Genomic DNA, 21865 nt, shown 5'->3' on the forward strand with positions numbered 1-21865 from the left:
TTAATACCTGTGTGACCTTGAACGACCTACTTAACCTCTCTCTGCCTTAGAGGAGGCAAAATAATATGATAAATGAGAATGATAAATGATAATGAGATAAATCAGATAATAACCCCTACTTTATATAGCTGTTGTAAAGATTAAAAGTTAATGAATATTATAATGATAAGGCACTTGTGATCTGGACCCTGCTGAGCTCTCCAATCTCACTGGTTCTTATCTCCCTATTAACCAGCTAAAATACTTTTGATTCCCAGAGAGCATCAAATTCTCTCTCTCTCTTCCCTGCAATCCCTCTGAGCTGAAGCTGGACTTGGGCCCCAGTTCTTCCCCACTGGATCTCCAAAGCTGGGCACACAGTATGTTAAGTGAATGAATGAATGAAATAGGCATTGCATTTGGGTTCTGATGGATGAGTAGGAGTTTTCCAGGTAAAGAAGTGTTTGAGGCAGGACTGTAAAAGAACTTGCTCCATCCCAGTGCTTGGAGAACAGAAGGGAGGTGAGACTGGAAAGAAAGGCTGGGTTCAGTCCAGACCTTTCTGCGTGGGCAGAGAAGGGAAGGCTTTCGTGACAGTGTGGAGGTCACTTGCCGGAAAGACTGAGGCCGGGAACTGGGGTATGTGGCTAAGCTCCAGGGGAGTAAAGGAAGGGCCTGAACCAGAGCAGTAGCAGTGGGAATGGAATGAAGAGGGAGGTTTGAGAGATTGAGAAAAAGACTTAATATCATCTCCTGAATGCTTTTCCTGAATGCCTCTTAGAAATGATATTAGGGGATTGTGGGAATAAAGAGCTGAAGTAGCATTTCCACGCTGTCTTCAAGTAGCTCAAATCTTAGGAGAGGCAGACAGACCTAAAAATAAAAATATGGATGCAGAGAAGGCCAAATTAAGTATCACAGCCTCATATCTCTACACGTGTAAAATCAGCAAATTGAAGCACCATACATTTCTGAGTGCCTGTCATCTACCCCAAGGCTTTTTTTAAGTTCTCCAATTTTTATTTGGTTTAAACACACTACAGTACATTTCCACAGTCCACCAACTTTGAGAGGCAGTGTGGAGGTTTAGATGGGCCCTCTTCAACCACTTAACAGCCCGTGATCTTGGCCAAGCTACTGAACTGTCTTAGCCCAAGTTACCTATCACATGAAGGTGAAGGAGGATAGCACCCTTGGCAGCCAAGAGAACAAAAGGGGGCTGGAGGTGTGGGTGGTGGTTAAGATTCTGCAGAGTCTTGTGAGGTACTATAAAGCTTTTGGACTTTTTTTTTTTTTTTAATTTTATTAAGTAATCTCTATACCCAAGGTGGGGCTTGAACTCACGATCTAGAGTTCAAGATCCCAAAGCTCCACCCACTGAGCCAGCCAGATGCCTCAAGGTTTTGGACTTTATTAATTAGTTCAGTGGGAAGCTACTGAGGTTGTTTTTTGGCCCCAATCTATTATCTTTTCAGTTGAGATGTAATCTGCCTACAATTACATGCAAAGATCTTAACTGTTGAGTTCAATGAGTTTTGACAATTGTATACACCTGTGCAACCCACCCCTTAGAAGATACAGAACATTTCTATCACCCCAGAAAGGTCCTGCCTGCCCCTTTCCAGTTAATTCTCCTGCCTCCAGGGTACTGAAGGGTCTAAGCATATCATGCTGCCTCTTGAGAGGACCCCTCTGGCTGCAGCGGCGGCTCAGAGCTAGGCCTGAGACCAGCAAGGAGAGAGTACTACACAGGCCAGGTGAGAGAAGGCTGAAGCGCAGCGAGGTTGCCTAGCAACCAGCAAACCCCGGTCGGAGCCTTGACTGCTCCTCCCTGGCAGAAGGGGAGGCCCCGCCCCACCTCACGACACGTCGGGGGGCGGGCGAAAGCTTCTTATTGGTCTGTTCTCCGGAAGCGACGGGATTCGGAATCTCGCCCAAAGTCGGCAGCGCGTGGAAGCGCGGTGCGTAGCGTTGGCGCGTGGTCCGGGGGGGCGGGCGCTCGCACCCCTCCCACTGGAGCGAGGGTCCCTCGCGCTGAGCCTCAGTTTCCTTTCTTTGCAGAGGCTGAGCGCGCCCCACACCGGTTACTTGGGGCCCTGCCGCGCCGCCCCACTGCCGGCCTGGGTTGACGGGAGCGGGGAGTCTCAGCAACTGGGCCGGGACCGAGGGGGTTCGGGAGTGCCCACCGCCCCACACCCGGTGCTTGACTGACGCTCCCATTCCCAGGACCCCCGCGCGGGCCGGGATGTTCGTCCTGGTGGAGATGGTGGACACCGTGCGGATCCCCCCGTGGCAGTTTGAGAGGAAGCTCAACGACTCCATTGCCGAAGAGCTGAACAAAAAGTTGGCCAACAAGGTACTGGACCGACGGGGTCGTGGACGGGCCTTGGCACGGGAGGGCCCAGCACTGCCCACCTGCCCGCTGCAGGCCTCGACTTGGTCATGACAAACCTTGGCCTTGGGCAGGTAGCTTAACGTGTCGGAACTCGGTTTCTACACCTGTACATGGGATGGGGGGTAATCCACCTGCACATGGGATGTTAGAGGGGATCAAAAAGGGAACTGGGATTGAAAAGGGTCATTGTAACTGGGAGGTGCTGGACTCTACACTGCCATATTACTTTGCAGTCTTGGGCAGGTCACTTACCTGCTCCGGGCCTCAGTTTCCGTTTGTAAAATGGAAATCATGGTGGCTGTGTAACCATGCGTTGTTTTTGTGGAGATGGACAGTGGTTTAGAGTTCACTGTCAGGAGGTTTATCCGTTCATTTCTGCGAAAAAGTATTTGTGTACCTTTTATGTGCCAGGCTTGCATGCCTTAGTGCTAGTGAGTACCTAGTGCGGGGCCTTCCCACTGCCTTCTCTGTAGTAACCCTCCCTCAGTTACTCTGTGTCATTATCACTGTTTCCTTCTTAGCACTTGTCAGCACTATTTTCTTATTTGTTTACTTGGTTACCGTTTTTCCAGGGACTTTTGTCTTTTTCCTCAGTGTCCCACATATTTTGCTGGAGCTTGGCATACAGTAGATGTTCTGTAATTGTCTGTTGATTGTATGAATGAAGCAGACAAGGTTCTGCTGTGTCGTGTGGTGGGAAAAGCAGATATGAATGAGAGGGTCCCACAGTTGAGTATGTGATGACAAGTTGAGGTAGACGCTGTGAAGAACAGGCACTCGCGAGCCTGTGGAATGAAGGAGAACTCTGCCTACGATGAGGGACAAAAGAGGCTTTGTTAGGGATGTGGTACTTGAGTTTGAGCTGAGATCTGATGCTGAGAAGAGGAACTAACTAGGGGATTTATTTTTGAGGGTGGGAGAGGGCTGGGCAGAGAGAAGAGCTGGGCAGGCAAAGGAAATAGTATGTGCAAAGACCCTGTGGCAGGAGGGACTATTTCACCCATCATGACATGGAGGAGCCTGGTGTGGCCTAGGCAGAGGGGGAGAGAGAGGAGAGGGCAGACTGGGAAGGTGGCAGGAGCCAAGGCACACAGAGCCTGAGGGACATCATGGTGGTTCTGGTCTTCATCCCTAGAACAGCAGGAGGTGATAGGCTGAGAAGGAGTCAGCAAGAGGAAGGTTGGCTGGCTTTAGACAGGAGGCCAGTCCCTTCGATAGAGGCCGAGGTCATAGAAGGGAGGTGGACAGATCTGGGGAGCTGTTGGTGGAGAGAACTCATGATGTTCTTAGTGGATGGCTTGTGGTTACTTTGCGAGGTAGAAGGCAAGGGGGTCTGTGGAGGGACCAAGTGTGAGCATCATGGAGAGAAGAGGGGCGAAAAGCCCAAGAAGGGAATGTAGTCCCTTTGGGATACAAGTCCTTCAGTGACCTGTTGAGACAAGTCTTCTGTATTTGAGTCATTTGTTAATTTTTTTTTTAACGTTTTATTTATTTTTGAGACAGGGAGAGACAGAGCATGAACAGGGGAGGGTCAGAGAGAGGGAGACACAGAATCTGAAATAGGCTCCAGGCTCTGAGCTGTCAGCACAGAGCCCGACGCAGGGCTCGAACTCACAGACTGCGAGATCATGACCTGAGCCGAAGTCGGCCGCTTAACCGACTGCGCCACCCAGGCGCCCCTGTATTTGAGTCATTTGAGCGGAGGCTGCACAAAGAGGTCCATGGTCCAGCCAAGGGCACAGATCTTGTGCTGCCAAAGCCAGCCAGACTCTATGCCTCATTGTGGTGAGGTCTGGCCAGGACTCTGAGCCCTCTGAGCTTCTTGGTATTCCTTGAACAGTCCTTCAGGGTCTCTAACTGGGAGGTGATGACGCTGGTGGCAGATAAGCTGACACCAAAGGGGTTCAGTGGTTTGAAGCACCATGGGGTGGGGATGGGGGCATGGGATGCTCTCTGCCCAGTCTCAGGGCCTTGGCCGTGCCTCAGTCCCTGTGGCCACTGGTGTATGTCTGATACTTTGTGAGCAGAATGGGGATTAACCAGGACTCTGACACTCACTCTGAGCTCTAGTATAGACCTGGAGACTTTGGGAAGTGTAGTTTTGACCAGGGTCCCCTCCCAGTGTTCCTCACTGGCAATAATAGTGATCTGTGGGTTGACTGTTATTATTTCCAGCATGTGAGCCAGGCACTGGCATAGGGGCTTCACATCCATATGTCTCTTTATTTAACGAGCCTGCAGCCTGGTAGGTTCATTTTTGCAGATGGGGGAAACTGAGGCTCGGAGAAGTGACCTTGGAGGTCACACAGTGGGTGGTGGAACTGTCACTGTAACCTTGATCTGCCTTGTCACCAAAGGCCCTGCTCTTTCCAGAGCTCCACATTCTTCTGAGGCTCCTTACCCATGGTTACCTCACACTGTGCCTCGACTCCTTGCTAGCTATAAAATGGGGATAATCCTACCTGCCCTGGGTGGGGAGGGTCTCAGGAGAGAATGCTGGGGAGCTGGGCCTCTGGGTCACTGTGTGTGTGTGTGTGTGTGTGTGTGTGTATGCATGCGGATGCACACAGGTCGTGTACAACGTGGGGCTCTGCATCTGCCTGTTTGACATCACTAAGCTGGAGGACGCCTACGTGTTCCCAGGAGACGGCGCGTCACACACCAAAGGTGGGTGCCCTTTCCTCCTCGGTGTTGGGTTTCTTGGGGCTTGGGGTTTGGCTGTGGGAGTCCTGGTGTAGGGATTGGGAGACCTGAGGCCTAGTCCTGACTGCCAGGAATTGACTGGGTGACAGTGGGCAGAATCCTCCCCTGTCTGGGCCTCGGTTTCCTCATCTATAAGAAACAGTGCACAGGGCAATTCTTGAGGCCTCTCTGGCTCTGAGATTGTGGCTGTGTGTCTGTGCCCCCTTTGGTCTTGTTTATTACTGAGCTCTGCTCTGCCTGGCCCTCTAGCTGCTCAGTCTGGTGGAGGGTGGCCAGACAGAGATGAGGACACTTGGAGTAGTCATCGCTGGGTTAAAAGTGTGGAGAGCAGAGGTGCCTGACTGGCTCAGTCAGTAGACTGTGCAATTCTTGATCTCGGGGTTGTGAGTTCGAGACCCATGTTGGGCTTAAAGATGACTTAAAAATAAACTCTTCAGGGGTGCCTGGGTGGCTCAGTCGGTTAAGCGTCAACTTCGGCTCAGGTCATGATCTCACGGTCTGTGAGTTCGAGCCCCGCGTCAGGCTCTGTGCTGACAGCTCAGAGCCTGGAGCCTGTTTCCGATTCTGTGTCTCCCTCTCTCTCTGCCCCTCCCCCGTTCATGCTCTGTCTCTCTCTGTCCCAAAAATAAACATTGAAAAAAAAATTAAAAAAAAAAATAAATAAACGTTAAAAAAAATAATTAAAAAAAAAAAAACAAAAAACTCTTCAGAGGCACCTGGGTGGCTTAATCAGTTAAACATCCGACCTCGACTCAGGTCATGATCTCACAGTCTGTGAGTTCAAGCCCCACATCGGGTGAGCTAGAGCCCCGCTCAGGGCTCCACACTCTCTCTCCTTCTCTCTCTCTCCCTCTCTCTCCCTCTCTCTCTGCACTTTGTGGGATTCCCTCCCTTTCCCTCTCTCCCTGCCCCTTGCTCGCTCTCACTCTCTCTCTCTCTCTCAAAAGTAAATAAATAGGGCCGCCTGTGTGGCTCAGTTGGTTAAGCGTCTGACTTTGGTTGAGGTCATGGTCTCACAGTTTGTGAGTTTGAGCCCCTTATCGGGCTCTGTGCTGACAGCTCGGAGCCTGGAGCCTGCTTCGGATTCTGTGTCTCCCTCTCTCTGGGCCCCTCCCCCACTCCTGCTCAGTCTTTCAAAAATAAACATTAAAAAAAAAATAAAGCAAAAATAAATAAATAAAATTTTAAGAGTTTTTTTTTTTTTTTTAAAGTGTGGAGGGATGCCTGGGTGGCTCAGTCAGTTAAGCATCTGACTTCAGCTCAGGTCATGATCTCGCAGTCAATGAGTTCGAGCCCCGCATCAGGCTCTGCTGACAGCTCAGAGCCTGGAGCCTGCTTCAGATTCTGTGTCTCCCTCTCTCTCTGCCCCTCCCCTGCTCATGCTCTGTCTCTCTGTCTCAAAAATAAATAAAAACATTAAAAAAAAAAAAAGTGTGGAGAGCAGAGGGGAGTGCATCTGTTTCCTGGGGAGGAGGCTGGTTGAGGGTGGGGGGCTTTTGACGGGCACTAAGGACATAATGGTTAAGCGTGGCCTCTGCATTTGAATTCCGTCTCTGCCGCTTATTTGCTATGTATCCTATGCAGAATATATAACTTCTGTGCCTCTGCTTCCTTGCCAATAGAATGCAGTTAACAGTAGATTTTATATTACAGTACTGATGTGATGATTCTACTGACTTCATATGTGCAAAGATCGTAGGACAGGACCTTGGTTCTTCTGGACTGGCTTGGCCAGTAGGGTGTAGGGCGGCCTCATGTGACTGGCGGCTGGCAGGCTAGTTGGTGGGGAGGGATGGCACATCTCTGCTGCCTGTGGTCTCATTTTTGCTTAGGGGACACTGGGCACCATAGGGCAGCTGGAGCCCCCAGGCACCAGCCACTTTTCAGTGTCTGCTTCTATCCCATTGGCCAGAGCAGGTCACATGGCCGAGGCTGGCATCAGGGGATGGAAAAATAGCCGCCACCTCTTGCTGGGAGGAGCCAGAGTCACATGGCAAAGGGGCACGCACCCTAGGAAGGGAAGGTTGGTTACCAGACCTGGAGGTGTACCGGGAGGGTCACCTTGGCTACAGCTCTCGGAGAGGGAGTGGGGCATTCTTCACTCTCCTCCCTGGACCCCACCAAATCAGAAGCAGAGGGCAAGGGGGCCACTGAGGTGGTTCGGGGCTAATCAGTGTCTGCGTGCGGCTCAGACCTGCTGAATCACAGTCTCTGGGGGAGAGCCTGCAGGCTGTTTTAGCAAGTAGCCAGGTGATTCTCCCACCAGGCCCTGTGTGAGGAGCCCTGCCCTAGCCCATCCTGGTCAGCCTCTGGGCACAGAGGTGTCGAGCATTCTAGAACGTGCCATGAGGCTGCCTGATGCTGTCTGGGATCCAGAGACTTCATTAGTTCACAGAGATGTTAACTGCTCCGTGGGCAGCCCTAAGAAACGGGCTGCGTTTGTACCGACTAGAAGCATTTAGCAGAAAAATAAGACGGTGATATAAAACAAAACCAGGGGCCTCTGTTTACAAAGAAGGATGCCCTTAAGCTGAGCCCAGTTTCTGCCTTTAGCTGGTGGTCCAGGTGGTAAGAGCCACCAGAACTTGAAGGAAAACTGGGAGAAAAAAAGTTAAAATTGAGGAAATTCTGTTCTTTCATTTTGTTGTTTCTGCCACTTAGTGTAAGATTTCCACTTTGGGTTTTCATTATCCCCCACCCCCAGTTCACCCTGGACCCCCTGGTTCTTTGGGAATGAGGTGTGAGGATTAGGGCACTGGGCTAGGCATGTCACATGGACCTGGCTTTGAATTCTGGCTCTGACCCCTCTCTCCCCTGCATACCTTGGGCACGTATCTCTCCACCTCTCTTGGCCTGGGCTTCCTCATATGTAAATGGGTTAACACTCGCAGCTATAAAGCTTCTTGCGGTCCGTCAGGCATCATGCAGGGTGGCATTTTATGGTGGGGATTGGTTGCCATGCTTTAAGGCTGATTCTCGACTTGCCCCATTTCTGCTGCGCACCCCCTCCCCCCCCCCCGGCCACTACCTCCCCCTGGGCTGTGGCCAGGTGTGCCGAAGGAGGCCTCAGCCTTTGCTTTGAGGACTCTTTTTTTTTTTTTTCCCTTAATCCTGAGAGAGAAAGAGGGAGAGGATCCCAGGTGGGCTCCTCGATGTCCGTGCAGAGCCGGACTCAGGGATGGAACCCACAGACCATGAGATCATGACCTGAGCTGAAATCAAGAGTTGGATGCATAACCGGCTGAGCCACCCTGGAGCCTCTGGAGGACTCTTTTTTGCTCACTGCCTTCTGCTTCTTCCTCCCCCCTCCTCTTCCCCCTCCTCCTCCTCATCTCCCTCCTCCTCATCTCCCTCCTCCTCCTCCCCAGGCCAGATTGCTTTCCCTCTCGACAGTAAGTGTGTACAAGATGTCAGCCTTTGGGATTTGTGACACTGGCCCCAGTTGTCTAGCCTCATCTCTTGTCACTTAGGGTACGTTTACCTGGCCCCAGTCCCATGTTCTCTATGTCCCGCAAGCCGACTGGACCCGGCCTCCCTGGGGAAGCCTCTCTCGACCTGCCCCACCACCCTGCCCCGCTGGGAGCTCCAGAGCAGCCTAACTTCATGCCACCATTTCTTTTTTCTTTTTCTTTTTTTTAAAGTCGTGATAACATACATATAACATAAAATTGACCATTTGAACTATTTTTAGTGCACGGTTCAGTGGCACTGAATACATTCACATTGTTGTGCGACCATCACCAAACTTCTTCATCTTCCCAGACTGAAACTCTGTCCCTATTAAGGATTCACTCCCCATTCCCTGCTCCTCCAGGCCCCAGAAACCACCGCTGTACTTTGTCTCTATGAATTTGAGTATTCCAGGTACCCATATAAGTGGAGTCACACAGTGTCTGCCCTTTGCAGAAACTCACGTGCACCCCGAGGGAGCCCCGCTTCTCCTGGGACAGACTTTGCCCAAATCTGCACCTGACAACAGGTCTTCCTCTCAATGATCCCGCAGACCCACTCTTTCTGACTTTCCAGGCTTCCCACCTGCCCACTGAACACCCCTGGAACTTCAGGTGGGGCTCTTGGGAGGCGGCTCGAAAGAGCACTGCCCCTCCGGCTGGTCTGTGGCCTCCTTTTTAATTGAGATCTAATTCACATATCGTAAAATTCACCCTTTGAAAGCTTAGGATATTCACAGACCGTGCAACCATCACCACTGTCCAATTCCAGAACATTTTCATCCCCTCAAAAAGAAACCCGTACCCATCAGCAGTCACTCCTCATTCTCCCCCTTCCCCCAGCCCCTGGCAGCTGCTGATGTACTGTCTCTGGATTTGCCTATTCTGGACATTTCACATAAATGGAATTACACAGTATGTGGTCTTTTGTGACTGGCGCATTTCATGTAGCATAATGTCCTCAGGGTTCGTCCATGTTATGGCAGGTATCAATACTCCATTGCTTTTTAATACTGAGAAGTATTCCATTATATGGATAGGCTACATTTTGTGTATCCATTCATCTGCTGATGGACACTTGGGTTGGCCACCATATGCTTTTGGGTGTAGTTGTTCCAGACTGGAGCGCCCTGGGCACAAGACCACATGCAATTCTGCCCCCAAAGCCCAGTGCCCAAACAGGCCCTGGCACAGACTTGGTAGAGGCTCTGTGGGGATTTGTTAAACTGAACTGAATGTTGGGTCAGATGGGGGACAGGGTTTTTCCATCCTGTGGCTAGATGACCCTTGGCTGCCCTCAGCTGCTCTCCGCAAGGTCAGCAGGAGGCTCTCATCACAAGGAGGGGAGGGGATACCAGCTGCCTCCTCTTTTCCCATGCTTCCTGCCTGGTGGGGCCACGGAGAAGCAGCCTGGCAGCGAGCTGGGGGCCCAGTAGGCCCTGCTGTCCTCAGTGCAGTGTTGGAGACCAGGCATCTGAGGGTGCTAGTGGCAGAAGCGTGTGTCTGGGGATGAAATCTGTCCGAGGAAGGCAGATTCCACCCTGTGGCCCTGCCTGGTGGTCCAGGAGGACTTGGAGTCTTCTGTGGCACAACAGGGCAGAACAGCTGTGTGGCTATGAGTATGTTACCCAGCCCCTCTGAGCTGCTTCTCCATCCTGACAATGGGGAAGCATGACGCTGATATGGATGCGTTGTGCCGGGCATGACCAGCAGGAAGTAGCCTCGTGGTTATTCTCTAGCTCCGGCAGTGTGTTTAGGCCAGTGGTGGTCACCCCCTTTGGGGCTTTGAGGGGCAGGAGTGATGAGGTAATAGTGGGCACAGACCCTACCTGATGTTTTCCTAGGGGTCTGGTGAGTGGGGAGCACTAGGGCAGGGCCTGAGAACCCACAGAGGGCATTTCTGTTGGGTTATTGCCTCTGCCTCCCCCCACTCCCCCTCAGTTTCAGGGCATTTTTAACATCATGTTCCAGGTCAGAGCTATGCCTGGGGCAAACTTTCCAATCAGAGGGAGATGGGGAACTTGTTTCCAAACCTGGCTTCCTTTGCCAATTACTTCCGCCCTTTTTAGAATTTAAGGGAGAGTCTAGAGGAAGGGTGGGATTGATTCTGGAGTTACCCGTGGCCCAGAATCCAGGTTTGTCTAATGGGTTTGGGGGCCAGCCCTCACTTCCAGGGCTGCCGCTGTTGGCCTGTTATGGGGGCCACACTGTGGCCTTGCAGGGGGCTGGGGCTGGGTCCAGGGGCACTGGGTGTGGACTGCCCAGCAGACTGCTGGGTGGCCAGAGGGCCTCCAGGTCAGCAGGCTGGCCAATGGGGTCAACACTGGAAAGCCTGGGCCTCCCCAGAGCGGCTGTCCCTCACATGCTTGCTCGTCACCGACCTCCTTATCCTTTTTTCATTTCCAGTCCATTTTCGCTATGTGGTGTTCCATCCATTCCTGGATGAGATTCTGATCGGCAAGATCAAAGGCTGCAGCCCGGAGGGAGTTCACGGTAATGGTGGCCCCGACTCGTCACACGAGGCCTGGGAGCGCATTGGGGCAAGTGGCCAGGCCAGCAGGCCTCCCTTCAGCTTCTGTCTGAGCCACACAGTCAGGGGAGGGGTCAGGAAAGCTCATGGGTGAGGGGAACACACAGCCCCGTCGTGCTCATGTAACCATGAAGACCTTGGCCAGCTGTGGACCTTCCCTGTGAGGCCCTAACTCAGCACCTCGGGTTGGGCACTGGAGCTGGTGGAGGGGACTTGGGGTCCCAGGCGCCTCCTGGTCCCCGTTGTGTGTGGTGTCCGCCATGGGTTTTGGTGGCTGCTCAGGCCGTGTAAGTGGCATCAGCAGAGGTGTGGGGCTTTGAGGTGGGGGAGGCACTCAGATTTCCATGCCAACAACTGCCTCTGTCCCATGCTGTCACTTTCTTCATTTCTTCCAGTCTCTCTAGGGTTCTTCGATGACATTCTCATCCCCCCAGAGTCGCTGCAGCAGCCAGCCAAGTTGTATCCTCCCAAGGTTAAAGCGGGTCACAGGGGGCTCAGGTGTTTCCAGAGGACAGTCCCGCTCCTTGGGGTGGCCCTGGCTCCTGTGATCTGATACTGCTGACCTCCCTGCTCGCCCCCCCCCCCCCCCCCCCCCCCCCCCCCCAGGGCCTGCACATGTGCTCTGGAAGCGCTGGCCTGCCTGTGCTTCCCGTGCTCATGGTGTCCACACGCCTGTGCTTCTGTCTGGGCCGTCGGGCCTGGTTGGGTAGGTTGTGCTCTGTAGGTGGCATGCTATTCACTTCCGGTTCACTTTGCTTTGGGTGTCGTCTCCCAAAGCATATCAAAGCTTCCCTCCCTGGAAAGGTTTGCCCTGCTTGGCTCACCTCCCCTGGTATGCAGACAATACCACTGGCTGACATTTGAGGGCTCGACTGCCTGGGCCTGTGACGGGTTGTTTCCCTCTGCTGGGTTCCCCCAGCGCCGTGCCCCAGCCCTTCCCCTGCTGCGCTGAGTGGTGTTTCTGCGGGTTCTCGTAGAGACTGCTCACCGGAAGGGACCCCGTCTTGTCAGGACTCTGTCCACAGTGCCTAGCGGGGGGGGGGGACCTGACACAGAGGGGTTAAGGCAGGACCCTTTGCAGCATCGCCACTAGAGGGCGCTGTGGCCCCTCGGTGTGCACTGAGGGAGGGGTTGGGCTTTGTAGGGATTTCGGGGGTGCTGCTGCCCTCACCGGATGGTTCATCAGATCCGCTCTGCCTGGGCCTCTGCGGGCCAGGGGCAGGGTCTGTGTGTGACTCCAGAGCTTGTCAGAAAACCTGGCCCTGCCCGGCTGGGCCTCTTGCCGGCCACGGGCCCTCAGGCACGTGACCTTCCATCTGCCACGTCTGTCCTCCTGAAAACTGGGAAAGTCCTTGTGCTGTGTGTGGGTCATGGTCGCGCGGCATGGTTGGGAAGGGGTGTGGAGTCGCACTGCACAGAGGGCATAGGACAGCTTCAGCCAGCACTCCAGGACCAAGTGTGCAGGTCCTGGGGAAAGCACTTTATTACCTCCACCACGGCCCTGTGAGGGCAGGCCTTGCTACAATTCCTGTTTTACAGATGGGGACCTGAGGCACAGAGCTTGGGCCTGGCCCCGGTCACAGCTGGCAGAGCCGAGATCTGAACTTGGCAGTTGGACCGAGAGGACACCCAGGCAGGGAGAGGACCCCAGGCAGCAAGAGGCCCTCGTCCTTCCTGCCTCAAGAGACGGGGGACCCGCTCTGCCCTTGAGCCTCCTTCCTGCCCTGAGGATGTATGTTCCCAGCCAGGGCCCTGGTACCCCAGCGTTCCTGCTCTTCACTGTGGGGCCCAGGGCGGGCCCAGCCTTGCCTTCTGCACATGGTGTGGGCTTGCTTTGCCTGGACCTCCCAGCCACGGTGATCTTCTGGGATTGGATATTTCTGGGGGCGGGTATTGTGGGGGGAACCCCCACCCCCACCCCCAGGCTCCCCCATGCCTGGTTGTTGCCTTGACCCTGCACCCCGCCCAGCGACGAGGCAGAGCAGGTGTGGGTGTGGGAGTACGAGACGGAGGAAGGAGCGCACGACTTGTACATGGACACCGGCGAGGAGATCCGCTTCCGGGTGGTGGACGAGAGCTTTGTGGACACGTCCCCCACGGGGCCCAGCTCGGCAGAGGCCACCTCTTCCAGTGAGGAGCTGCCAAAGAAGGAGGCTCCGTACACGCTTGTGGTGAGATGTCCTGATGCCGCTGCCAGAACCATGGGGATGGTGTGGGGACAACCCAGGCGGTGGGGTGGCGGGGGAGCCGCTTCTGAGGGCGTTCGCCCCGGGTTCACCGCCTCGAACCCCTCTCCCCGCAGATCAGGGTGCGGGTCCCTGTTTGGTTGTCAGGCGGTCACTTCTCCCTGGGGAGTCTGTTTCACAGGTCACAGGCCAGGGCATAACACCCGTGAGGTGACAAAGCTGCCACGGCTGTCGGGGAAGGTGGGGGGGGGGTCAGGCTCCTGACCGCAGGAGGGACAGGGCCCAAGTTGGGTGACAAGGCTGCCCAGCAAGACGAGGCCAAGGGAGAAAGACCAGGGCAGGGGTTTGGGAGCGAACCAAAGGTGGGGCGTCAGGGACGGGTGACCCTCAGTCAGGGCTGTGCCTGTACCAGACCCTGTACAGACGTGAGGTGGCAGGGGAGCTGCGACCAGCCAGATCTGACTTGGGTTGTCGTCTTCCCTCATGGGGTGAGACTGTGATGCAGGACAAAGCGGGACACGTTTTGGGGGCCTGCTAGGGGGCTTTTCTGGTCTAACGTATGCTGCAGGTTGTTCGCTCAGGGGTAGCCATTCTCTGTCAAGGCCATCCCCTCTGTGTGTATTTGGAGGCTGGGACTTTCTGGCAGGACTCAGCGCGTGTCCAGGACTGGCCTGCCGGTGCCCGTGTTTGGGCAGGCCTGGCGCGAGGAAGGGTACCTGACTGAGCCGAGGCCCTGGGGCAGGAAGGGCGCGCATGGGCTGTGTTCCTGTATGGCAGCTGGGGGCGCTGGTGTGGCTCCTGGGTTTCCCCATCCCCCGGCCGGTGTGTGCATGTGTCACCACCGTTCCCTCTGCCGGTGCCAGGCGCCCGGAAGGAACGGCCCCTTTGCCTCCTGTGTTTGTTCAAGCCCTTGAGGTGGATATGTGCCTGTTCTCTGTCTACCCCTGGCAGGGATCCATTAGCGAGCCAGGCCTGGGCCTCCTCTCCTGGTGGACCAGCAGCTAGCCCTGGGGCTGGACAGACCCCCACCCCCATCCCGCCGTCCGGGGAAGGAGGTGCCGCTGGCCATGGAGACAACAGCAGCTTCTGCAGGTGCCACGGAGCAGAGTGTGTGCCCCACCGGACTGTCCCCTCCCTCGCCATCCTGGCCCTGTTTCTGGAGCTACCCTGAAGTCACTGTTCCTGTGGACTTCTGCCTCTTGGTGACAGCAAAGACATTTAATAAATAAGGGCAGCATCAGTCAGGGAGGAGCCGCCCTTGTCTCCGTGATCTAAGGTCACCGCGTTGCCACAGCTGGGACAGCATGTCCTTCCTCTCCCCGGATGGCTGCTGGAGAACTCCCCCTGATGGCAGGACGTGGTGGTGAGAGATCATTGGCCTCATGGGCTCTGGGCCGGCCTAGCCCGGTGGCTCCTAAGGTCACCAAGAGAGGCTGGCCTGGGGCAGCTGCCAGCTGTTGGTCAGAGTCTTGACCTTTCAGGGACGACCATCTTCTTTCCCACCAGCATTTGGAAGGTGGGGGCCTGGGCTTAGCTGGCCCAAGGTCAGGGATGGTGACCATCCATGTCGTCCCTCCCACCAGAGGTACAGCTGTCACTTCCAGACCCTGGCCGCGCCAGGAACACCCTGTGTGTCATCTGGTGATGCCAGATCCTGGACGAGGGCGGACACCACACCGTTTACTCAGCCAAATGGCTTTGGCAGGTCCCCCCTGCCCTGTCACTCCCTCGTGCACAAACCGCACGCTTGTTCTGTCGGGCAAGTCTTGTGCTGAGGAAGGGACCTCCGCGGGGCCTGCCTCCTGCTCTGGTCTTTCAGCTCACACAGGCACCGAGCATGGAGGCGGAGGTACTGCCGGTGGACGTCACCCCAGGGACAGCAGCAGCCACGGAACGGTGCCCGCCGCCACCTGGGGCTGAGGGGCAGGGAGGGGACAGAGCACGTAGTGGACCAGCTGTGTGACCTCGGACGAGGTGGCCTCTAAGAAGGGGGGCTGTGCCCCGCCTCGGGGTGTTTGCAGGGCTGACTCTTACACCCAGGGGAAGCGGAGGCTCCTGGCACACGGGGAGGTGGGGGAGGCCGCGCTGTGGGCGGAAGTGGGTTAGGGCAGGGAGGCGGGGCTGAGAAGCAGCGCGAGTTCCCACCCCGTGTGTCCTCCACCGCAGTGGCAGGTGTGCCATGGCGTGGCTAGCGGGAGCCTCTGCCGACTGGCCACGAAGACCCAGCCCGAGCCCTGGAGTTGGGGACGATCCAGACACCACCACTCACACACTGGAACAGTCACTGAGTCCGTATTCTTATTTTCCTCATGAGAGCAAAAGTTTCTTTAAAATCTTTCAGCCACCAGTGAAATGATGAGGCGGGAGAAATAACTTTAGATGGGAGTCTTGTCATCAAAAATAAATACAGTTACATGGAGTTGTTCAAGATGCATGTTGTTCAAGATCTGAATTAGACTAAAAATGGGAAGGCAGGGGGCCGGAACATTCTTTCAAGAGCCCTCCCCCCACTCACCCACCCACCTGTGTGTCCCTCGGCCGGCTGAGGGAAGGGAGGGCAGGAGGCCTGACCACACCATCTTGGAGCAGGAAGCCAAGGCCGGAAGGGGGCAGATCCAGTTCTGATGACGCACTGACTGCTCCGGGGACCCCGGAGCGGGGTCCAAGGAGTAGGCAGACAGGTGGCATGGCTGGACCTTACTGCTGCTGCAGCTCCTTCATCCTGTTCAGGGCGCTGCCGGCACGGAACCACTCGATCTGGGTCTCGTTGAAGGTGTGGTTCAGGAGGATGGTCTCCTGAGTCCCGTTGGGGTGCTTGATGATGCATTTCAGGGGCTGTAAGAGGAGGGGGAGTGGCTGTTAGGAACATGACCCTCGATTCTGCCGGAGGGTCAGAAAGGTAGGGTGCCCCCAGAGTGGACCGGCAGGCAAACCGAGGTCTAGGCCAGGTCTGAGCTGGGGTGGCCGTGGTCAGACCCGATGGTAGAACTCGCGGGGCCTAGCGAGCCCCGCCAAGCACAGGCTGTTGGCCTCTGACTGCCAAACCTGAGCTAATGAGTGAGGCCTGAGCTTTCTCCACCCTCGTCTCTGAGGAGACACTTCCTTTCTGGGGGGGGGGAGGGGGGGTGCTTGGAGAATTTAAGGGCCCTACCAGCTGGAACAAAGGCTCATGGGAGGAAAAAGGGGGGTCAGAAGTGGGCATAGAAGGAGGGAAAGCAAAGTGGCTGTCCCCGGCCCACCCTCCTTTCCTGGCTCCCTGACCTTGCCAGGAGCGAAGTCTTTCAGGCCCTGGATGGTCAGCTTGTCCACAGGGTGAATCTTATTGTAGTCAGCCGGGTCAGCAAAGGTGAGGGGCAGCAGGCCCTGCTTCTTCAGGTTGGTTTCTAGAAGGCAGAGGGCACACTCAATCCACAGATGGCAGAGCCAGTCTCCGTTCCTCTGCACAGGGAACCTCACCAGCCAAGAGAGCTTCCTTTTCTAAGCCCAGTGACAGCTCTGGGAGAGGCCCCTAGTCTTGCCATCTGGGGTCCTTTGAGAACCTTCTGCGGGTGTGCTGGTTTGTGTCTTGGCCTTCCTGACATTCACAATCAGCAAAATCCTCTGACCATGTGCCCTGGATTTCAATTGCTTAGATCTGCAAGTTTGGAAGCAAGACTGGGGCTTCCCGTGAGGGGAAGCTGTGGGCATCACTCTCAACACAACTCAGAAGGGGTAGAGACTATGGTGGAAAACAGGAGCCGGGGACACGGCTCAGTAACCTGGCATGTGGCTCCAGGCCTGACTCAGCCACCAGCAGGCTGGGTGACCTTGGGCTGCCAGTAGGGGAAGCGGGCGTGGCTAGACCCCAGGCTCCAGCTTACCATGGATCCTGGCGAAGCTCTTGGTGATGATGGCCCGGCCCCCGAGGTGGCGAGGCTCCAGTGCTGCGTGCTCCCGGCTCGAGCCCTCCCCGTAGTTCTCGTCTCCGATCACCACCCACCGGATACCATGTTTCTGTCAGTGAGGAGGGTATGAGAGAGAGGAAGACAGTGGTCCCTTGCTGCTGCCCCTGGGCTTCCTGAAGCTCAGAGGCCAAGAGGCTAGAGAGGCCCCTCCTTACCTGTTCCCCAAGGAAGGGCTGGTGAAATCAGAGGTGAATTAGGCCCAGACCAGGCCCTGAGGGGACAGAGGTGACCAGACACAGGCCCTGGCTATCTGCAAGGGGCCTGGGGAGGTGGCGCGACCTACCCATCAGTGCCCAGCATAGAGGCGGGCTTTTGGGGGAAGGCCGCGGTATGGGATTGGAGCCCAGAGCAGGCGTATATGGTGAGAATGACACAGGACCACCCCATGGCACCAGGGCGTCCTTCAACTGCAGAGCTATTGGTGTGGAGTCCTGGAGAGCACCCCCCTTCCCTGCACCCCCACCCCTGCCCCTACGGACTGGGACCCACCTTGTAGTAGCGGGCAGTGTCAGGGACAGGGCCAAACTCCTGGGTGACAGCATTGCGCACGGAGTTGGCCTTGCCATTTTCAATGTTGATGGCACCAATGAGCAGATTATTGGAGATGTTGTCCAGGTGCCCACGGAACTTGAGCCAGGGGCCGGCAGCAGAGATGTGGTCAGTGGTACACTTCCCTTTGACCTTGGGTGGGGGACAAGAGAGGACTAAGGTCAGGGCATGGTGCATGCGTGAGAGGTGGATGAAGGGAGAAGCCCTCCTAGAGGCCACTGGCTGGACCCGGGAAGGGGGACAAGAACAGCGGGTCTGCAGCCCTGGTGCTGCCACACTTTGTCCATGGGGCTCAGGCAAGACCGTCACCCACCCCTCGAAGGCCCTGTGCTGCTCAGGGGCTTGTCCAGGACAGGGCACTCACAGGGACAGAGGCTGGACAGGCAGGACAGGAATGTCTCTGCTCACTCACCCTTCAGATGCCCAGGCTGGAAAAAACTACTGACCTCATGCTGGACACAGAGGAGCCCGAGGATGTGTCCTGCTCCTGGCTGGTGACCAGTTTTATCTATCATGTGGGCTTAATACTGGCTGTGTCACTGCCTGGCGACTCTTAGTAAACAGGATGAATTCATGTCTGACACAGGCCTAAGGCCTCTAGCCACACCATGAAGCCTTGTGTCTGCCCAGCTCCCAAACACAGGCCATACCAACTGATGCCCAAGTGTGGGAACTGAGGAGTCGATGGCTTTTGGAGCCTACCAGGTCAAGCTAGAGGCGTGGAGACCTGCTGTGCAAGGTCACACGTGCCTTCTTGCTGCATCCACTGCCCGTGGCTGCCAGAGGTGGCCCTCACCAGCTGCAGCCGATGGCTGCGAGCCCTGGACACAGCTGGCCAGATCCAGCTCGGCCTGGCACGGGGGCAGTGGAGAAGGAGACACAGAACTGCGGATGCCCCGGCTCCTCTCTCCGCAGCCACACCTCTCTCTCTCCCTGCCCCCACCCTAGTCCTGACCTTCCTCCCTGGGGCCCAGGGAGAACACGTGGTTTCACAGCCCTTCCTGCTGCCAAGGGGAGGGCCCCTGCCAGGCTGGGGCTGTTCTCCCCCGATCCCTGCCCCATGTCGCTGACCTTGATGAGGATTTGCAGGTCCTCCAGGTCTTTGCCATCCCACTTGTCAAAAGGCTCCAGGAGCTGCAGGCGCTGGCTGGTGGGGCTCACGTCCACTCGCTGCCCGCTGCTGTCCTTGGGAGGGTGCTGGTAGGTGTCCTGCCCAGGGTCAAACTCCTGCAGGAGGAGGCAGGGACGTGCTGGGTGCCTAATTCTCCATCCTCAAGCAGACAGGCTCTTGTAGGCCCCACACCTTCCCCTCCAGTGCACAGAGCTGCCTCATTCTTGCTAACTGTGCCATCCTGCCTGCCCAGGATGCTGGCATGCTGGGAAGGAGTGTCTTGGCCACAGAGCAACCGGCAGGGGCCCGAGGCAGGCCTACAGCGGCTAACAGCACCAGGTGGCAGTGCCTGCTCACCGCTCGGGGAAGCTCGTCTGCATCTGGGGCCTCCAGCTTGAATTTCTTGCCATCCTTGCCTGTCAGGAAGTCGGTCTCTGGGTTGAACTTGAGGGTGCCCGCAATGGCCAGGGCTGTGACAATCTGTAATAGAGGTGGCCCACTGCTGCTTAGTACCAAACACCACTCCCATCCCCCACCCTAGCGGGAGCCCAGACATAAACTGAGAATGGAGCCCACGTATATCTAAGATCTCCACAGTCAAGTCCTCCCGACAGAGGCCAAAACTGCAACGTCATCTCTGAGAATGTGGGCTACTGGGCCTGGACCTCAGCGCCCTCCTCAGGGATAGTCTCTCCCCTCAGGGGCATGAGCCCTGGCACAGGAACGATGCTGTGACAAGAATGTTCCTAAATGGGCAGCTGAAGGGGCACCTGGGTGGCTCAGTTAAGTGTCTGGTTTCAGCTCCGGTCATGATCTCACGGTTTGTGAGTTCGAGCCCCACGTCAGGTTCTGTGCTGACAGCTCAGAGCCTGGAGCCTGCTTCAGATTCTGTGTCTCCCTCTCTCTCTGCCTTTCCCCCTCTTACACTCGGTCTCTTTTTCTCAAAAATAATTTAACATTAAAAAAGGTGGGGGGGAGCTGAAACAATGGAAGGCACCACCTTTGCACTCATTTTTAGCAAGCAAAAGTATTTCTGGAACACTCCTTTAAAGAGACAAGAAAGACTGGCTGTGCTCAGACAATGGCTGAGGCCGGGAGCACTCGGCTCAGTTGATGTCCGTCATAACAAGAGGCCACCTTCCCAGCTTGAAGACAGTGCAAGTGCTTTCTAGACTTGCTCATGGAATGGTGACAGGACCCCGGGGCACAGAGAAGGAAAGTGACTCGGACAAACTCATCTGGCCAGGAAGAGGCAGGGCAGGCGTTGGTCCTGGGCAGTCATATGACCATAACTGGGCCAAGCAAGCACTTGGGGCTTCTGAGACCTGAGGGGGCCAAGCAGGGAGCACTGAGGGAGCAGGATGCTTGGGGCCTGTGGCTCTTGGTTTGCGCCCAGACAACCTCTTGCTCTGTGATGCCAACCCTCCCTCAGCAGCCCCACAGGGTCAGACGCCTTGTTGCAGGCTCCATTTTCCCCACTGACCAGCCAGGGGTAGGTCCCCAGAGGCAGTCCCAGGCTATGGCTGGGCTGCACAGTCTCACCTCTGGGGACGTGACGAAGGCATGGGTCTCAGGGTTTGCATCATTGCGGCCTGTGAAGTTCCTGTTGTAGGAGGTGACGATTGTGTTCTTCTCCCCCTTCTTGATGTCCTTTCTGCCAGGTCAGAAGAGACAGGGTTAAGCGTGTCTGCCTGCCTTATGACGCAGGAGAGGAAACGAAAAGACCCTGGAATAGTCACCTTCTCCCTGGGACTCACGCATACAGAGCAGGAGGGAACCTGGGAGATCGTGGCGGTTTGCCTGAGACCACACCTAAGACAGGGAGAGCCCAGACCAAGGCCTGAGTTTCCTGACCTGGGGCCATTGCCTTCCAAATGCTTCCATCCGGGCTCCTGGCTGCATCTGGCTTCAGCCAGGTGGCCAGTCAGTCTCGTGGCAGGGCTCTTCCTCTTGCTTCCAGACCAGCCTTCTAGTCCTGCCTAGAAAAGTCTCCTAGTGTGCAATAGCCCCTGAAGCTAGAGGCCTGAGTCTCTTTTCTCCACCCAGTAATGTTTCCCTTCAGCATCTGGCACTCGGACCCCAGGACACAAGGGGTTGTCTTAACAAAGGTGCGCCTCTCACCTGTCCCACTGGCCAATGCAGGGGCCACAAGCATTGGCCAGAACGATGCCGCCTACTTCCCTTAGGATTTGTGCCTGCAGAGGAGAGAGCAGGATGGGGAACTGTCAGGGGCAGGCTAATGGCTGACAGGAAACGCTGGGTGGGCAGCCTGAGTGCTGAAGAGCTGTATCCGAACCCCGGGGCAGCTGCGGGGCACCTGTACCCGCCCCGGCTAACAGGGCTGTGGCCTGTCCTGCCCGAAGCCACACTGCTCAGCAGTGGGGAGAGGGAGCCAGGGGCAGGGGGTGTAGGCACTCACATAGCCATCCCGCTCAATGGTGGCACGGATCTGCTCAGAGCCTGGTGTGATGGTGAATTGGGACTTGCACTTAAGTCCATGGGCCAGTGCCTGCTTGGCCACGGCTGCCGAGCGCCCCATGTCCTCATAGCTGGAGTTGGTGCAGCTGCCGATCAGACCTGGTGCATTGTGGATAGTGAGGCCAGGGGTCAAGATCAGAGGTCTCCACCTAACCTCAAGTATCCAGACCTGGTCAAGAGTTCACCAACTGTGCTGGGCTGGGGCTATCCTAAACGGAGACAACCTGGAAGCAATCCAACTGTCTAATAATAAAGGACAGGCTGCGCCGTGGCCCAGCCACTCAAGGGAAGACGAGGTGCCAGTGAAGTGACATGAACACTGAGTCAGAGGGCTCACTCCAGAATATTGACAGTGACCACGGCTGGATGAGGGCTTACAAGAAATGCTAATTTTCTTCTTCTACTTTCAAGTATTCTCTGTTTTTTAAATGCTTTATAATCAGGAAGAAAAAGAATTATTTTTTAAAAGTCTATGATGGTTATTCAAAAAGTCAGTAAAGACTGGATGACATCACATATTGTTTACAGATATCAAAACAAT

The 21865-nt window shown here is 55.7% G+C and overlaps 2 protein-coding genes across 4 annotated transcripts in view; one reads left to right on the forward strand and one right to left on the reverse strand.

Moving 5' to 3' along the window:
- Positions 1–1832: 1832 nt before the first annotated feature.
- POLR3H (RNA polymerase III subunit H) lies at positions 1833–15661 on the forward strand. Of its 2 annotated transcripts, none has more exons than XM_040490711.1 (7): positions 1833–1940; positions 2206–2335; positions 4945–5041; positions 10933–11019; positions 11452–11515; positions 13026–13227; positions 14194–15661. In XM_040490711.1, the coding sequence occupies exons 2-7, from the start codon at positions 2225–2227 to the stop codon at positions 14245–14247; spliced, it is 615 nt and encodes a 204-aa protein (XP_040346645.1). In that variant the 5' UTR covers positions 1833–1940; positions 2206–2224; the 3' UTR covers positions 14248–15661. The 2 variants fall into 2 exon arrangements, with proteins under 2 accessions (XP_040346645.1, XP_040346646.1); XM_040490712.1 differs by having other exon boundaries at positions 1919–1940; positions 2041–2335.
- Positions 15613–21865, reverse strand: part of ACO2 (aconitase 2) — a 39524-nt gene continuing 33271 nt past the window's right edge. For both annotated transcript variants that reach the window (XM_040490710.1, XM_040490709.1), the window contains 9 exons: positions 21266–21423; positions 20968–21041; positions 20389–20500; positions 19204–19326; positions 18807–18962; positions 17676–17867; positions 17103–17235; positions 16504–16625; positions 15613–16077 (listed from right to left, as the gene is read on the reverse strand). In XM_040490710.1, the coding sequence (XP_040346644.1) occupies positions 15940–16077; positions 16504–16625; positions 17103–17235; positions 17676–17867; positions 18807–18962; positions 19204–19326; positions 20389–20500; positions 20968–21041; positions 21266–21423 (1208 nt within the window). In that variant the 3' untranslated portion in view covers positions 15613–15939. The remainder of the gene's footprint in view (positions 16078–16503; positions 16626–17102; positions 17236–17675; positions 17868–18806; positions 18963–19203; positions 19327–20388; positions 20501–20967; positions 21042–21265; positions 21424–21865) is intronic.

The sequence above is a fragment of the Herpailurus yagouaroundi genome, unplaced genomic scaffold (genome assembly GCF_014898765.1).
Source record: "Herpailurus yagouaroundi ecotype Mexico unplaced genomic scaffold, PumYag 182, whole genome shotgun sequence".
Classification (NCBI taxonomy): Eukaryota; Metazoa; Chordata; class Mammalia; order Carnivora; family Felidae; genus Herpailurus; species Herpailurus yagouaroundi.

What these genes read in the sequence shown, in the direction of transcription:
- POLR3H (XM_040490711.1), top strand. Translation starts at nt 2,225, where the DNA reads ATGTTCGTCCTGGTGGAGATGGTGGACACCGTGCGGATCCCCCCGTGG. An exon ending in CGGCGCGTCACACACCAAAG is followed by an intron (nt 5,042 to 10,932) that starts GTGGGTGCCCTT and finishes TTTCATTTCCAG; the next exon opens with TCCATTTTCGCTATGTGGTG. An exon ending in CAGCCCGGAGGGAGTTCACG is followed by an intron (nt 11,020 to 11,451) that starts GTAATGGTGGCC and finishes CATTTCTTCCAG; the next exon opens with TCTCTCTAGGGTTCTTCGAT.